Source organism: Heteronotia binoei, chromosome 9 (genome assembly GCF_032191835.1).
Source record: "Heteronotia binoei isolate CCM8104 ecotype False Entrance Well chromosome 9, APGP_CSIRO_Hbin_v1, whole genome shotgun sequence".
In the NCBI taxonomy this organism is placed as follows: domain Eukaryota; kingdom Metazoa; phylum Chordata; class Lepidosauria; order Squamata; family Gekkonidae; genus Heteronotia; species Heteronotia binoei.
In genome coordinates this window covers 22,552,820-22,570,949 of record NC_083231.1, presented here as the reverse complement: position 1 = coordinate 22,570,949, position 18,130 = coordinate 22,552,820, and the positions used below count along the sequence as shown (strand labels likewise).

General features: G+C 43.0%; 1 protein-coding gene across 1 annotated transcript; it reads right to left on the bottom strand.

Annotated features, from left to right (window-relative positions):
* Positions 1-263: 263 nt before the first annotated feature.
* Positions 264-16,692, bottom strand: OCIAD2 (OCIA domain containing 2). Its single transcript, XM_060246293.1, is given in 9 exon segments — positions 264-396; positions 1,515-1,546; positions 1,549-1,598; positions 4,060-4,159; positions 7,222-7,269; positions 9,224-9,277; positions 10,809-10,899; positions 14,574-14,675; positions 16,471-16,692. Coding segments are annotated over 8 exon segments (441 nt in total). The 5' UTR covers positions 14,634-14,675; positions 16,471-16,692; the 3' UTR covers positions 264-390.
* Between the last annotated feature and the right edge of the window lie 1,438 nt (positions 16,693-18,130).

The following is an 18,130-nucleotide window of genomic DNA, read 5'->3' as shown; positions in this document are numbered from 1 at the left end:
TTGGCTGTAAGTTAACCAATCACAACCTCGGGCAACTTCTCAACATTGGATCCAAATATCCTTGCAATGTATTGTAACAATCTGACAAATGTACAGAATAGCATGGTTACAGTGCCATCCTAAATAGGGTTAGAAGGATGTAACTGTGTTTTGGATGGCACAGCCCATATTGAAAGAATAGGAGTCTCGGAGAAGCAACAGTGGTAATCTTCTTGAAAGGTCAAATGTTTACAATCTACAGCTATGAAACGTAAAACAAACTCTTAAACTTTATATTTTTTTTATTTAAAATCGTTTTAAGGTATACAATAGGTTTAAAAGTAGATTTTTTACAAAATGCTGAGTTTGTTGCTTTAGTAGAGCAGGTACCATGACTATTGCTTAAATCAATCAGATCTGAAATACAAAAAATATATAATTTTTTTTTTTTAGAACTGCACTGATAACACAGTTTCGTCGACGCTGGACTGAGAATAGCTATATTTCTTCAGGAGGAAAACTGTCCTAAATTGAAGATTTAAATCATATAGAATGCCCTAACTTTCACAAGTGCCTCATTCTTGAACATATGAAGCTGCCTTATACTGAATCAAACCCTGGGTCCATCAAAGTCAGTACTGTCTACTCAGACCACCAGTGGCTCTCCAGGGTCTCCATCTGAGGTTTTCAGGCCTATTTGTCTGGACCCTTTTTAGTTGGAGATGCCGAGGATTGAACCTGGGACCTTCTGCTTACCAAGCAGATGCTCTGCCACTGAGCCACCGTCCTTCCCCATTCTTGTTTTAAAAAAAAACAAAACCACACACACAACCAACTGAAGCAAGTAAGACACTCTACAGGGTGAACAGCATAAACTATTTCCATGTACTTTGTTTGAGTAGATCCTCCAGCAGCGACAGAAGAATCATTAGCTCAGTGAGTTATTTTAAATGTATTTGAAAGGGAAACGTATGTTAAAAGGAAAACAAACAGGCTGTAGAAGTAGCCTTCACAAGTTCTCCTTTGAATCAGTGACATATAGAGTGACTATGTGTTTGACAAAACTTCCTCAGTTGTGTCTAAAGCCACTTTCACTAAATCAAGGTTTAAGTACATCTGTGAGGATACTTGAAAGTAAGAGATGAGTTGTGATTTGTCTATCATTGCATGTTATTGTTCAGTGATAAACTGCACATACATACTAGCCAGTTCCCAAGTCTATCTTCTCTGGTGGAGCACAATGAGAGAATATGGTGGCAGCAACCAGTAAGGGAGAATATTGCCAAGCAATAAGCTAAAGGCATCTGAATATCTCTGTTTGTAAAGGTAGCAATGCATTTTCTGGCCTGGAGTCAATTCTGATCTTAAAGTTCTTCAAGTTGAACTTGGGTAGTAACAAAGCAAAATAGCTAGTAAAATTATTTGTCACCACGTTACAAATGATAACTTGGCTGATTACGTTTGTCTATTTTTGTAAGGTATTTAAATATAAGATACTTTAAATATTAAAATCCTGCAAAAATTGTGGAGCTTACCTTTAAGAAATGGGAGTCTTGGATTTTTCCAATTCACTTTTTTCCAACTTAGCTTTGCAATCTTTGCAAGTATGAGGACAGTGCCTGAAAACATCAGAGAAGAGTGTGCATATAAAATAAGGGCTGGACATAATGTTTCCCAATCCTGAGATATTTCCTCAAAAGTAGGGAGGGACCTTACACATGGTAATCTACCCTACTCTTACCCTGGGTTCCAATGGAAAGACAACCCCCAACCTGTTCTTTCTTCTATTCACACTGATCTGTACATGCTCGTTTCGGATGGCATATGACATCTAAATGGGAGAGGACCACCACCTCACCTGGATCTATCTCGTATTAGTACCAACTGCCTAGGATCTGGCCGCTTTGGAGAAAGGAAAATACTATATGAAGTAGCACCATTCTGATTTTATGTGATTTATCTGGTTGTTTTACTGTTTTAATATTACAAAGCAGTAGACAAGTGCACCTTTAAGACCAACTAAGTTTTATTCAGAATGTAAGCTTTTGGATGCTCTTAAGCAGACTTCATCAGACAATATTGTTTATTTTATGTTGTTAGCTGCCTTGAGTCTTTGTAGAATGGGTGGGATATAAATCTAACCCCCTTGCATCTTTCAGGATGTATGGTACAAAAGTACCATAGAGTTTTAACCTCCCAAATGGCTAGAGCTTCTGAGAAAACCATAGAGTTTTCCCAGAAACACCTAGAGTGGCCCTACATGGGCGCCGCCATTTTGATGACATCACTTCTGGGTGACGTCATCACAGGGGGAGGTTCCCCCCGCTGGCCCAATGTGGGCTGGCAGGTTGAGAACCTCCTGGCCGAGAGATTCCCCACCCGGTCCAGGGCGGGGGGGTGGGGTTCACAGCCCTTGTGTGATTGCAGCCTTACATATGCAAAAGTGTATCTAAACCTGTCAGAATTTCCTGCAGCACGCAAGGGGTCCTGGGAAGAGCATGCCCTTGTTACTCAGCAGAAAAACTGATGTGGGAAGAGTTCCCTGACCTGAATCCACTTTAGTAGAACAACAGCTGTTGCCTAAGCAAACAAATACTAGAGGTCCCAGATCTGAATGTCGTCAAGCACACAGCAAATCTCTCTGTTTACATGCCATTAGCTCTCTATTTACCTTCAAACTGCATTGCATTTCATCTCTATAGACAAAAAATGCAGTAATCTAAGTCACTCATTACTTAAACGTAACTAAGCTAAAAACAGAAGGCCCCTTGCAGCCACTTTCTGCTTAGTACTTATTTAGCTTTACAGGAATGTAAAGGGCTACTGTAACATGCTGTATATTTTGTAGGTGTATGCAGGTGGAAAAGCGGCTGCCCCATCATTAACTCCAAGCAATGAGGGTCTTTTGCCAGGGCAGACCGCAGGACTCAGGAGGCAAGATTTCATCAGCCCTGGTGCTGAGGAGCACCGCTGGGCCACTGCCAACACTGGTGTGCATCAGTCCTTCTGATAGTTGCTGCATACTAGGCCCAGCAACTGCAAAGACAGGTTGCACTGCTCCAAGGAGCCACCCCTAGGCAGGAGTGAAGTAGTAGAAGGAGGCAGGCTGCCAGCCTTAGGTGTTGGAGACACTGCCCAGCCCATTTCTCAAACCCATTCCCAGGTTCATGGAATTGGATGGGACCTCCAGGGCCATCTAGTCCACCACCCTGTACAATACAGGAAATTCACAAGTACTTTCCACCAACACTCACACTAAGCTGTGGAGTCTTGTGAGCAAAATTCTACTTCGTGAGCTACTGGAATTAAAGTTGTGAGCTATTGGATAAATTAGTTTGCTCTAGGGCCATCTTCCCTGAGCTAAGATGAAAAGGTGTGAGCTGGAGGCTAAAAAAACTGAGTTAGCTCACACTAACTCAGCTTAGAGGGAACACTGCTTCTCACTGCCCTCCTTTTCATGATCTGCCTAAATTCATAGACTCAGCATTGCTGTCAGATGGCCATTTAGCCTCTGCTTGAAAACCTCCTGTAGAACTCCTGGCTATAAAGTTCCTCCAACCATGATTTTCAAAAGAAGGTAGGCCAGAGCTCTCTCAAGCAGGGAGGTTGTGGACTGAGGAAGCTGGCTAGGGTGAAGCCCACAAACTCATCCCTTTGTGTCTCTTCAAAGGACTGTAATCTAAGGCAGAAATTTTCCCCAAGGAAAGGATGCTAGCAACCAGGGGTAGAATTCTAGCAGGAGCTCCTTTGCATATTAGGCCACACACTCCTGATGTAGCCAATCCTCCTGGAGCTTACAAAAAAAGAGCCTTGGAAGCTCTTAGAGGATTGGCTACATCAAGGAGGTTTGGCTTAATATGCAAAGGAGCTCCTGTTAGAATTCCACCCCTGCTAGAGATGCAGGTACAGGAGTTCAACCCCACAGAGGAAAGCCTTGACTGCAGGCCAGATAATGAGTCCCCTATGCAACTGAAAACAGCAGTTTTTGCACTCTAGAAATCTCAGCCTTGTTATGCCTCCCTTCCATATTTAGGATTTTGATCAATTCAAGCCACATCATATACATTTTTCCAGACAAACCATTTGGGGCCAAAGGGCTGAACGCCAATACTTTCAAACTTCTTCTGACATGTTCTTATGTATGACATAGTCCCGACAGCAAAACCTACGAAACCAGCAACTGCAAAGAGAGAGAAAAAGAATTGTTCTGCATCATAGTCAAATGTAATGGTTGTATAAATAGCCCATACTTAGGAAGGACTTTCCTTAGATCAAGCTGTTGCTTCATTATCTCAAAATGACTGGACAAGAAAGCAAGTCCAGGAATAGCCAATGCTTTATCCTTATGATGCTTCCCTGAGCATAGTTTTCAGAAAGGGTTAATAACATCCTGGCAATCAAGTGTATCAGGGCTTGGGACCTAAGCAGAATCAACCAGTCACTAGAAGAAAAATTGGTTTCCGTAGTCTGCTTTTTACTACCTGAAGAAATCTCAGAATGGCTTGCAACTGCCTTCCTCTCCCCACAACAGACACCCTGAGACAGCTGTGACTGACTCAAGGTCATCCATCTGGCTTCATGTAGAGCAGTGGGGAATCAAACCCGGTTCTCCAGATTGGAATCCACCACTCTTAAACTCTACACCACTCTTGGATAGGAGACCACCAAGGAAGGCCATTGCCTTCCTCCGTGTAGTAACCCCAGCCTTTCTTAGTGGTCTCTCCATCCATGGCTGATCACCTCTGATAACCTCTTGCCTTGAATGGATCATGGTTGGGGGTCGCCATCAATGTTCCCTCTAAGCTGCAGAGTCTTGTGGGCAAAAAGTCTACTTTGTGAGCTACTGACATTAACATGATAAGCTGCTACTGCATAAATCAGTGTGCTCTGGGGTCATGCTTCCAGAGCGAAGACAAAAATGTGTGAGCTGGAGGATAAAAATCTGTGAGCTAGCTCGCACTAACTCAGCTTAGAGGGAACACTGGTCGCCATGCATTGCCTGCATCTTGATGGCACATTCATCTTCTTAAGAATGTCCTGTTCCATCAGCCTTCAATGCCAATGTTAGATCAGTGTCAACCACTCAAAGGTGCAGTGGGCTCCAACAATGGAACAAATGATTAGTACAGGATTGGGTGACCCGGTTCCGTGATATGGGATCTGCTTTTCATGCAGAAGGCCCCGATCTCCAGTTCAAATACTCAGACAATAGATAATGTGAAAGACCTCTGCCTAAGACTCTGGAGAGTTAAGAGGAAGCAACAGCGATCTTGATACACAAAGGGTCGGAGTCAGCTTCCTGTGTACAATGGATACCTGACTTGTGAAACTCAGTGGCACAAGATGTATTGGCTTGGAGGCATTTAAAAAGGGAGCTGGAGAGATCTGTGGAAATTTGCTATTCGATATGATAGCTGGATGGGACTTATGGGTTTGGTGGGAGTTAATGGTCAAATGCTGGTGAACTGTCAGCAGATGAGATCCTCCCAACTGCATCTGTTTGGCCACTGTTGGACACAGGATGCTAGAATACATGGACCACTGCTCTGATCCAGCATGGCTACTCTTATGTTAAAGTACAGCAAGTCTGCTGTAGAGCACAGAGATAACTCTAAGAAGTTTAAGGAAGAAGTGGCTCCCAACCTTTTGGTACCAGGGACTGGTTTCGTGGAAGGCAATTTTTTCATGGACTGGAAAACAGCTGATTGGCGGGGGTCTATAAATGGGTATGCAAATGTCGCAGCAGCGCTGCCCCTTCCACCTGCCCGGCATCCCTGCCCTAAAGGATATCCCCCTTCTCATGCAAGTTTCTTACTTGCTTTGATTATCTAGTAATAGTTACTTAACAATCATCCTTTTGTTAGGCAATATGGTATGGATTGCAACAGTTTACTCAACTTCTTTCCTTGAATACAGGAATTGGACTTAATTGTCCAAGCTCTATCATTCTAAGAAAAACCCAATCGGTGGGAAGTAATGATTATCAAGACCTTGGATGCCTCCCTTTCCATGGAGGCCCAGATCACGATGGTTGCCTGGTCTGCCTTTTGTTATCTTCGGCAGATCAGGCAGCTAGCACCATATCTATCCCTCCAGGACCTGGCTACAGTGATCCACGCAATGGTCGTTTCCAGACTAGACTACTGTAACTCGCTCTACGCTGGCTTACCCATGAGACTGATCCAGAAACTGCAGCAGGTGCAGAATGCAGCGACTCACCTGCTGACTGCAACACCTTTATGGGTGGGCATTCAGCCAGCATTGCACAGTCTGCACTGGCTGCCCATTAAGTACCGGATCCACTTCAAGGTTTTAGTTCTAATGTTTAAAGCCTTACGCAGCCTGGGATCAACATACCTGCAGGACCGTCTCCTTCCATATATGCCCAGGAGGTCATTACGTTCGGCCTCCCAACATCTGTTGGCCATCCCCGGTCCAAGAGACGCCCGCCTTGCCTCAACTAGGGCCAGGGCTTTTTCAGTCCTGGCCCCAACCTGGTAGAATCAGCTCCCTATTGAGATCCGGGCCCTACCTGGCTTATTAGCCTTCCATAGGGCCTGTAAAATGGAGCTGTTCTGCCAGGCTTTTAGTTGAGGCTGCGGGTGTCTATTCTTGATCAGGTTGGCCTCCCCAGTCAGCACTGTCATCTGTGCTAGGAAAAACTGCCATCTTTATGAGAGATCATGATGTGAGACAGCTAGCCTGGGCAATATGTGATGACATGGTAATCTGAGTGCTGTTGAGTTGTCTGTTTCTAGAATGTTTTTATTGTATTTTATTGTTTTATCATGTGGTTATGCCAATAAAGGTTTTGTGACTGTGTTTTATCGTATGTTGTACTCCACCCTGAGCCTTACAGGGAATGGGCGGAATAGAAATATACTAAAATAAATTAAAAATAATAAATATAAAGCCATAATAAATTCAGAACATAATATCAAACTGACTAGTAGAAAGCAAAGATGGGCAGGGATCATCAGCTGCACGAAGGTGACTGGCAGTAATCCTAGACACGGTTACATCTTTTAAAGTCCAATGACTTTAGCCTTCATCATGATTTCAGAGTTCCTTCTGTAGCAACAACATCTACAAAACTGCTTTTGGCTAATACTAAAAATTAAGATTCTCAGGATGCTAGAAGTGCTCTTAGACAGATATGCTCCAAGTGGGAGCATAATAACAAACTAACTGAACGGTTCTTATCTTTCCCATTTGAACTTTAAAATCAGTTTTCAGACTTACGTGCCATTTTAGGCAGTGCTCCAAATCTAGGGCTTGCTTTGAAAGTACCTGGAACACATAATTTCAGTGATTAGAAGCAGACTTCTATATTATCAGTTAACAACACAGCAAGCTTCTGCATTGTTTGAGAGAGTAAAAATCCTTCAGTGTACAAAGTGCTGCTAGGGTAATCTCCAATTATAAATGTTGTCTCAAGATAACACAGCATTATTGTCCAACATGAAACAACTGCATTCATTTATGCTAATTTTCAATTACAAAAGCTCAGTGATTTACAACATGCAAAAAAATGCAAAATTGCTGAACAGCTTCTCAGGTTTTTTTGAAATTTTGCTCTTTTAGTTGAGTTATAATTAACTTTCTAATACACATAAGCAAATAAATACCAGTAAGTAAATAAATAAAGAGCCCCATGGCGCAGAATGGTAAAGCTGCAGTACTGTAGTCGGAGCCCTCTGCTCATGACCTGAGTTCAATCCCAGCGGAAGCTGGTTCAGGTAGCCGGCTCCAGGTTGACTCAGCCTTCCATCCTTCCGAAGTTGGTAAAATGAGTACCCAGCTTGCTGGGGGTGGGGGGAAGTGTAGATGACTGGGGAAGGCAATGGCAAACCACCCCGTAGAAAGTCTGCCATGAAAACGTGAAAGCAACGTCACCCCAGAGTCGGAAATGACTGGTGCTTGCACAGGGGGCTACCTTTACCTTTTAAAGTAAATAAATACCTGGTATTTAAATATCTAGTATGAGGAAGTCAATCGTTAGTTGCCAATGTCAGTGACACAAAATTTGTATGAAGAAAACTGGAAAGAACTCTTTGAAAAAAATAAACACCTGTTCCCATAGATACCTATATAAGAATCATGAGAGAAAATTATAGGGGGCATACCCCTTTAAAAAACTCATAGTTTCCCAACATGTTTATTTCCAGATTTACTGTAACACCATTTAGAAGGCAAGTTTCAGTGCTATTGTAAAGTGAAGGCCATAACACACATTGGGTTGAATCCAGACAGGTTTTTCAGTCAATCTGAGATATATCCTCCATACTATACCACCCCCCGCCCCCCCAAATCCCACATGGCTTTTGTACATGAAGATCCCATGATTCTCCAAATATGCACTTAGCTTATTTATAGCCTACCATTCTCACTGAGACTCAAGGTGGATTATGGAGTAAAAAAAAAAGACAGAGAGAGAAACAAAATGTGATCATACATAACATAGCATCCTTGGGCAGTCTAACAGGATACCTCTTTTCTTTTTCACCAGCAGAAAAGCTGGCTGAATTCAGCCCCTTGCATTTTTGGATGCATAACCCAGATATCCTAAGTGTTCATTTAAAAACATAAATGTAAATATGCCAATCACCTGTACCATTCAGATATACTTGTCAGGGAGCTCCCTACTGAATATACATTCAGTGGCAAATCCAGGGACATCTCTGTATAATGTCTGAAATTGGCCCAAAGAGTTCCTACATTAGAAAGCCCGTCAGAATGGTGTAGTTTTATTCTCCATCATGATCTTTCAACCAACCATCTTTTAAAAAATAAAGATAGTTCCCTGTGCAAACACCATGTGCAAACTATGCAAACTGACCCATGGGGTGACATCACATCAGGACGTTTTCTTGGCAGACTTTTAATGGGGTGGTTTGCCATTGCCTTCCCCAGTCATCTACATCTATCCTCAGCAAGCTGGGTACTAATTTTACTGACCTCAGAAGGATGGAAGGCTGAGTCAACCTGGAGTCAGCTACCTGAACCCAGCTTCTGCTGGGATTGAATTCAGGTCATGAGCAGAGCTTGGACTGCAGTACTGCAGCTTACCACTCTGTGCCACGGGGCTCCTCAACCATCTTTGGATCACCAGATTTCTAGAGTTCAAATTTCCTCCACATTGAGCTTTGCTGTTTTCAGTAGCTACAAAAAATTTCAGTAGCCAACAACTGACAATCCTAGAAAGTTTTTCACACTTAAAAAAAAAAAACCCAAATCCATTTACCGTTGGCCACTAGTCCTTGAACAACAAGCATACTTCCAAGAGACAGAGGAAGACCTGCAAACAGTGGAACAAAACACATATTTAGAGCAGTTGCAGAGATCCTGTGGGGTTTTTTTTTAACTCTCTTTATACTTTGGGTAACTTCCCCCCCCCCATACATCTTTATAGTTTATTAAATTAAACCTTAATTACAGAAAAATGTTTACCAATTAAAAAAAATCATAAATACATAAAACAGATATCAGAGGTAGTTTTAAGACAATCACATTTACATTTTCAATTTCATTTCAATTTTAAATTATTTAGACTGGATATTTTGGGTTACTAATTACATTTTCCTTTACTTGGTTATATCTTCATTTTGCTTGCAACAGTAAATTTAACAAAAAAAAAGGCATATTATAGTTTCCCCATTTGATGCATATTCATTAAATAAAGACAGCCTTTGTAATACACTCCCAGTACTGTTTGAGTACTAATATGAGAAAGTGAATTCCTATTTGCATAAAAAAGGCACATTCAGTGGGGACAGGTGAGCATCAGGAGGCATATGTGAATCAACTACTATGCCTGCTGAAGCCATCTTCCACCATGAAAAATCCATGTATGGATCAAGGTACACACAAATGATAGAGCAGGGGGTTAGACTAGATGATCTGTACAGCCCCTTCCAGCTCCATGATTCTATGAAAGGGATGAAAAAAAAAATCAGTTCCTGAAAATATTAACTACTGGCTTATCAAAACATTTGCTAGTTCATTATTTTTGTTCTCAAAGGTAAGGGAGAAAAGGAAATACAGCAACTTTTTGTAAAGCTTGATAGCCTAGGGGTGATGCTTACCATATGTGATCACATGAGTAGTTGTAATCTTAAGTACCACTTATTAACACAGCCAGCCAACGTGATACAGCGGTTAGAGTGTAAGACGGAAACTAGACAGACCTGGGTTCAAATACTTACTCTGCCAAGAGGCTATTTGGTGAGCGTCACCCAGTCACTCTTTCTTTCAGTCTAATCTACCTCACAGAGTTGATACAAGGATTAAAATAAAGAACCACCACGTATCTTTAGAAATATTGTGAGCTCCTTGGAGGCCTCATAAAAACATGGTAGATCTACTGAATTTTTTTTGAGTGCTTCCAGCTTCAGAGTTTAGTCAGATAGTTACAAGAGGGGCTATGGAAACTCTCTAAATTGGGGAACTTCCCTCTCATTGTCTCCTGATGCCAAACTGTCATCTATTAGTCTCCAGATGAAATCTATCCTGTTTACCCATGCTCTTAATACCTAATTAGGTAAGAATTGTTTTAGTGACATTGCTTAATGTTGGTCCTATTTATTTAATGTTTTTAACTTGATTTATTATGGATTTCTACTATGCTTCACACAAATGTTAAAGTAAATAAGCAAATTATAGTTCTATCTGTATCCACACAATCATTCTGGGAAAGCATCCAGCAACTTCTGGATTCAAATACTGTGTATTTGACGCATAGTTGAGCCAGACTGAGCAGCACTCCAGCAATTTCCATGGAGGCTACCCGTAACAAAGCAAGCCAGGAGTAGAAAAATAAAGTTATGTACCTCTGTGCCAAAAACTTTCCTCTTTACACTCTCGACGGATGCTTTCAATGTCTTCAATTCTAACATTTGAAGTTGGAGAATGGAGCAGATTCTGAAAACAAAGATAGATAGTTTTAGAAGGATAACCAGGTTGAGTTATAAAGAGGGGAAGAGAAGATTTTATTGTCATCTTCATGTGCCTTGCTAAAGTCTAATTAAGGTTTCTGCATAATTAAACTAAAATGTTTCCATTAAAATTTAAGAAAATAAATAGAGAACACTCCGTTTTATAAAGCTTGCAAGACCATCTGAAATAGTTTACCAGAAGGGGTTCAAACGTGTGGCCCAAGCACCGGATCAGGCCCCTGGAGGGCTCCTTTCAGGCCCATGAGCAACTCACTGTTGTCTGCTTCATTCTCTCTCTCTTGCTTTCTTCTGCATCACCACTTGCTTTGCTAGGCTTGCTCAACTGCACAGCAGTTACAGAGTAAAGCCTCTGCTTTCTCTACTGGCTGACCAGTTCATGAAACAACTTAGGTACAAAAGCTCACAATGCCCAGATATTTCATGTTTTCCCCTGGGTCTTAGACTCAAAGCATTGACCATGAGATTTTTGTAATGAATGTCACTAAATCAAAAGTAGGTTTGCAACTTATAGATATACACCTGAACAATGCTTGAATAGCATATTCAAGATTGCTACAGCACAGTTTCTATATACTGCATCTAGATCAGGAGTGTCAAACATGCTGCCCGGGGGCCATATCAGGCCCTCAGAGAGCTCCTATCAGGCCCTCAAGCCAGTGGCTGTCATCTGCTTCCTTTTCCCTCTCTCTTACTCCCTTCAGCATAACAGCTTTATTTGCAAGGCTTGCTCAGTTGCACAGGAGGTACACAGCAAAACATCTATTTTCTCCATTGGCTGAGACTCCTCCCTTGAGAAGGAAGGAGGGGAGGGAGAGCTTGCTTTGCCAGGCTCTCTCAATCGCAAAACAAAGAAAAAATTCCCCATGTAAAAACACAATTCTGACTTGTTATGAATAATAAATGTCAAAATACAAAAAGAGTATCAACAGTACATAGCATCTGTCATGCACAAAGTTAAAACCTCATAAGTTCCACAATGTTCCTCCTGTCCTTATGTGGCTCAAAACCACTATATTACATTCAGTGCAATGTTTAAGAAAAAGGTCCAACAGAGAACCGGTCCGTTTTGCAAGCCGTTTCGGATCTCATATCCTTCTTCTTGGGACCAATCTTGCATATTGTGTGCAATTTTCTAGGTCCAGTAGTGCCAAAAATTATTCAGTCATCAGCCATGTCAGTCCAAAGTTCCTAGCTTTCTCTAATTTTCATGCTTAATAGCGGGAACGCCATAGTTAATACATTCCTTGTCAGCAAATTAATACAGCAGGCGCCCCTGCTTTGCTGACAAGGAATGTATTATCTATGGGGTTCTCGCTATTAAGTGTGAAAATTATAGAAAGCTAGGAACTTTGGACTGACATGGCTGATGACTGAATAATTTTTGGCACTACTGGACCTAGAAAAATGCACACAGCATACAAGATTGGTCCCAAGAAGAAGGATCTGAGATCCGAAACAGCTTGCAAAGCGGACCGGTTCTCCGTTGGACCTTTTTCTTAAACACTGCACTGAATGTAATATAGTGGTTTTGAGTCACATAAGGACAGCAAGAGCACTTATGAGGTTTTATGAGGTTTTAACTTTGTGCATGACTGAGATGCTGTGTACTGTTGATACTCTTTTTGTATTTTGACATTTATTATTCATAACAAGTCAGAATTGTGCTTTTACACGGAGCGTTTTTTCTTTGTTGTGGCTTAGTTTCTCCTCCGTGGTCCCGTCTATACTGTGACGTCTCTCAATCGCACAGCAGACCTACTGAGCCAAGCCTCTGTTCCTTATATTGGCTAAAGCTCCTTCCTCTCCTGGTCCCCTGGGGAAGGAAGGAAAGAGCCAGAGCTTTCTTTGCCCAGTTCCTTGGATTGCATGGGAGAGATACAAAGAAAGCACCTTTAAGACCAAAGAGTGCTAATGTTTTAAGCATGTTTTAAGGTTTTTAACAAATCTTTAATTGTGTTTTTCTGTGTCCCTTATAAAGTTTATATCTCTGATACCTAATCTTAAATAGGTACACACATGGCCCTGCCCAACATGGCCTGGCCTGACCTGACAAAGTTTCATTTAAGTCAGATCCGGCCCTCGTAACAAATGAGTTTGACACCCCTGATCTAGATGATGCAATAATTCAGAGCAACAAGTGTCAGTTATCAGAAACTGTTAAATAAACAAAATATTGCAAGAGTGCTAATTTTTAAATCATGTTTTATTTTAAGGGTTTTTAAAAAATCTTTAATTGTGGTTGTGTCCTTAATAAAGTTTGTATCTCCCCTACCTGGCATTATACTTTATGACACACACGGCCTGGCTCAACAAGGTCTCATTTATGCCAGATCAGGCCCTCACAACAAATGAGTTTGACACCCCTGGTCCAACACGTCATTAACAATTCAATCAAACATGCATGTCCCAAATATGAATACATAAAACTGCCTTACACTAAGTCAGGCCACTGGTCTGTCAAGGACAGCTTGTCTACTGTAACAGGTGGAGGCTCACTAGGGTCTTGGACCGAAGCCTTGAGTATCACCTGCTACCTGATCCTTTTAGCTGGAGATGCTACCGATTGAATGTGAGATCTTCTGCATGCAAAGCAGGTGCTCTATCACTGAGCCATGGCCCCATCCAGTGAACTGACAGAACATGTATCAGGTCTCTAGATAGACAGCACATAAATTACCTAAACAAATACATCACAAAAGTTTAAAGCACAAGACTGACCATTCCTCTCCCCACCCCCCTGCAATTTTCATTGATAATTACACACTTCTTAATAACAATCTATATTTAAGTGCATTAATGTCTTTTACTTTCTGTAAATACTATCACCTGCAGACACTACATCTTTCCCCTTTCACCACACCCTGATGGTCTATGTCAGGGGTGTCAAACATGCAGCCTGAGAGCCGAAACAGGCCCCTGGAGGGCTCCTGTCAGCCCCTCAAGCAAGTCTGCTTCCTTCTCCCTTTTGCTTCCTTCCTTCTTCATCACATCTTGCTTTGCTAGGCTTGCTCAATCGCACAGGAGTTACAGAGCAAAGCTGCTATTTTCTCCATTGGCTGAGGCTCCTCCCTCAGGAGGAAGGGTGGGGAGGGAGAGCTTGCTTTACCAAGCTCTCTCAATCACACAGCAGAGCTACTGAGCTAATACCCTCTTCCTTCTATTGACTGAGGTTCCTCCCCCTCCTCGTCCCCTGGGGAGCGAGGGAAAGAGCCAGAGCTTCCTTTGCCCAGTTCCCTTGATCCCACAAGAGAGATACAAAGAAAGCACCTCTGGGTCCTTGTATCTCTACTTCCTGGCATCACATTTTATGACACACATGGCCTGGCTCAACAAGGTCTCATTTATGTCAGATCTGGCCCCCATAACAAATGAGTTCGACACCCCTGAATTAAAGACTTTACATAGCATTAAACTAGGATCCATTAGGGACATCACCTTCTACCACTGTGCATAGGAGGCACAGAGGTCCTGCCCTGACCACGTCTTTCCTGCCAGTCTAGTTTATTAGCCAATGATGGCTTGTCTTCTCATTATCAGCGTACCAGAAAGCAAAGCTCTTATGACATCTGTGCGGTCACAGAAGTCTCAGCCCCAACGCAAATCTCATACTTCGCCTACGAACGAACAAGAGCAACAAACCTGGTCTTTTTGGTCAAGGGAAGAGGCCTGGACTTGCTGATTGTCTGGGACAGAAGCCATAGTCACCAGGGGGGGAAATCAACCTCAGCCAAACCAAGTATCCTAAAATAAAAACAGTTAAATATCAGTTTTAAGACAATTTCATAAATGCTCATTCTATTGTTGCTTTTACCGCGCTGATATATTTGTCTTGTATCACATCACACCTTCAGTCCATCCAACTCAGGATGGTCTTTTCCAGGAGTGGCCAAACTTGCTTAACATAACAGCCACATTGAATAAATGTCAGATGTTTGGGAGTTGTAAGACATAAGCCTCAGATGTTTGAGAGCTACAAGGAAGGAAGGAAGGAAGGAAGGAAGGAAGGCAAATAGACGGAGGAGGGATAGATGGAAAGAAACTTTAAATGCATTTTACAGAGATGGGAAGAAAGCAACTTTAACTTTAAATGCATTTTCCAAGCTGCTGGCTGGTATGGAGAGAGAACTGTCTTCTCCAAGCTAGCTGATAGGGTGTTGGGGACTTCAAAAACCACATGTGGCTCCTGAGCTGCAGTTTGGCCATCCTTGGTCTATTCTAAGCTAGACTTCACACAAGCCAGCTGAAGTGGAGGTTTTTAGCCCTTCTCTCTTTCTTCGGTATTTTGTGGCTGCAGTCACACACACAAAACAATCCACTTTCAGTGCACTTTACAACTGGATTTTACTGTGTGAACTGGCAAAACCCAGTTGCAAAGTGCACTGAAAGTGGATTGTTTAGTGTGTGTGACCACAGCTTGAGTGTAACAACAGAAATACTTACGTATATCAAATTTCCTGATTAGCTGATGGCCCCTCAGGCGCTTCTGTTATGGTGTTTGATTGGACAGAGCAGATTTTTTTTTAATGCTTCTACAAGTCAGGTTGCGAATAATTATTTGTAAGAAAGCACTTCAGTGTTGGCACCCCACAGACACAACAATCCTGGCTGGGCTGCCCTGCTGCCCAGTTTAAATAGGTGGCAGGAAAAGGCAGCACAGAGCTGTGGTGGCTGGCCTGCCCTCTCTCATCCCAATTAAGAAAAACTGCATTTTTTTTCTTTTGTTGTAGCCGCAGAATAAATACACTGGAGAAAAAAGAATGGTGCGTGTACAAGCAGGCACAGAATCCAAAGTCAAGCTCAAAGGCTTGGCTGCTTGGATTCTCTGTAGTAAGTTGTGCATGCGCAATAAGCCAAACTTCACCTATACCTATAGATCACTCAGAACGGCCATGTTCAGGTAGTGATGAAAATCCATAGGTGGGCTACTCTCCCCCCTCCCCCTTTCCTTGTCTCACTACACGGGAAACACCAACAGAAGCGAAGGTAGCGTCACCCAGTATTAATAGGAGGGAGGGGAGTTTAGGACTGGAGAGATTTCATCCATTTCCTGGTGCAACTGCAAAGTACTTTCTCTGAAATTATTTGCCAGAGCGGCGGGGGGACATAAAGCAACGGAGGGAGCGATTTGCATCAGGAAAAACACACAAGAGGAGAGGTTTGACCCTTCTTAACCCCCCCCCCCTCCTGGGCCACTGCTCAGAAATCTCCCGCCGTCGCGACTATTTTGACCCGGCTCAACAGCTGCACGGGCACTTTTTCGGCACCGCTCCATCAGTTCCGCGCTTCACGCAAGCAGCAGCAGCAGCAGCGCGCCGCCCCGGGAAAGTGTTAACGTGTAGAGCGGCACCGGATTTGTTTTCAGCGGGCTCAATCCTGGAAATGACTTTTTGAGATTCAGGCTGAGTCACGCAAAAGGCAGGCAGCGCCCTGCTTTTTCACACGCGCGCCCCAGCGGGGAGGCCTTTCAAGTCGGAAAGACCGCGTGCAACCCCAGCATGTCTTTTAAGAACGTAAAGTCAGCATTGCATGAGCTCACCGCAGGCGTCCTTCGCAATCCGCGCTCCTTCTCGCTTCGCGCTGCCTCGCCTCCCTTCTTCCGCTTCAAGGCCGCCGTGGACTTGTCTCCTCTCCAGCCGCAGGGCAGGCGTCTTGCAAAGATCCAGCGCTCTCGGTTGGGTAAACGAACTACATAATCTAGGCCCGGTTATACAATCTGTTCTCTAAAGGCGGGGCCCTCAACGGCTATTGTGCAGGGAAGGCTGGACAAAGTTGGAAAAGGGCAAAGTTGGAAGGGAGGGCGGTGCGTATAGAATAATTAACTTTTCTGGCGAGGGAAACTGGCTAGTTTTTCCTTTAAGCTGCAAAAGCGCATCCTAATGATGAGCGCCCGCACAGACCCTTCCCCAGAAGCTGTTCTAAAAGCTGTGCTGCTTCGGTAGTCGGTAGGGTTGCCAATCCCCAGGTGGGGGCAGGGGATCTCCCGGATTGGAGGCCCTCCCCCCGCTTCAGGGTCATCAGAAAGCGGGGGGGAGGGGAGGAAATGTCTGCTGGGAACTTGAATTGGACTTGGCAACCCTAGTAGTCGGCTTGGGCATTTTGTTACCTCTTTGGTATTACGCAGTTCCCTAGAGGAAAAAGAGATGCTTCGGGGGGCGGACTCTTCCGTCATTCTACCCTTTCGAGACCTTCCCAGGCTCCACCCCTACATCAGGAGTTTCCCCCAAACTGGATCGAGCAACCCAAGGCCCCCCTCATCCCCTACTGATGGGCAGGGAGGACTGGGCAACCGTACAATGTGGAGAGACACTTTCTATCCCAAAGATCAATTATTACGCGTGGCCAGAGAAGTTTGATAGGTATACAAATGATCCTCGGCGGGGTATAAATAAAATTTTTTATTATTATTATTATTATTATTATTATTATTATTATTATTATTATTATTATTATTATTAATTTATTTATACAGCCCCATAGCTAGCAACTTTTTGCTCAGGGGGCCCAAGTGGGGCCTGCTATTATATGACTGTGTGGAGCTGTCACACCATGCTTATACTTGTAAATAACCAATAAATAAATAATAAATACAAGTGGTTTATTGCATAAAAATGTTTCAGGGTTATTATTGTTACAAATAAAAGTGGTTTATTGCACAATAATATTTCAGATTTGTTATAATTTATTACAGTAGTAGTCAACTCCAAAGTAAGGTCGGGACTACCATATGTGGCTCCCAAAGCCCACACTGCCCCATTGGCCAACATGGAGAAGGCTTTCTCTCTTTAAAACACTTCCCCAAGTCAACAAAGCTGTCAGCTTGGAGAATGCATTTAAAGTTGCTTTCTTTCCACCCCTCCCTCCCCCAATCTATTTGCCTTCCTTCCTCCCTTCTCTCCCTCACTCCCTGCGGCTCTCAAATATCTGACATTCATGTCTTGTGGCTCTCAAACATATGACGTTTATTGCATGTGGCTCTTATGTTGGCCATCCCTGATATATCGTATGCCCCTACATACAAGGGATTCTCCCCTTCTAGGGAACGTGTGATGGGTCTTTCTTCAAAGAGCAGTTCTTGTGTCTGTTGCTCAAAAACCAAGTGCCCCCAGGACAATCACACAGGCAGAAACAGAACATCGCTATGCTCTGGCGCTTTTAAGACCAACAAAGTATTATTTAAAGCAGAAACTTTTGTGTGC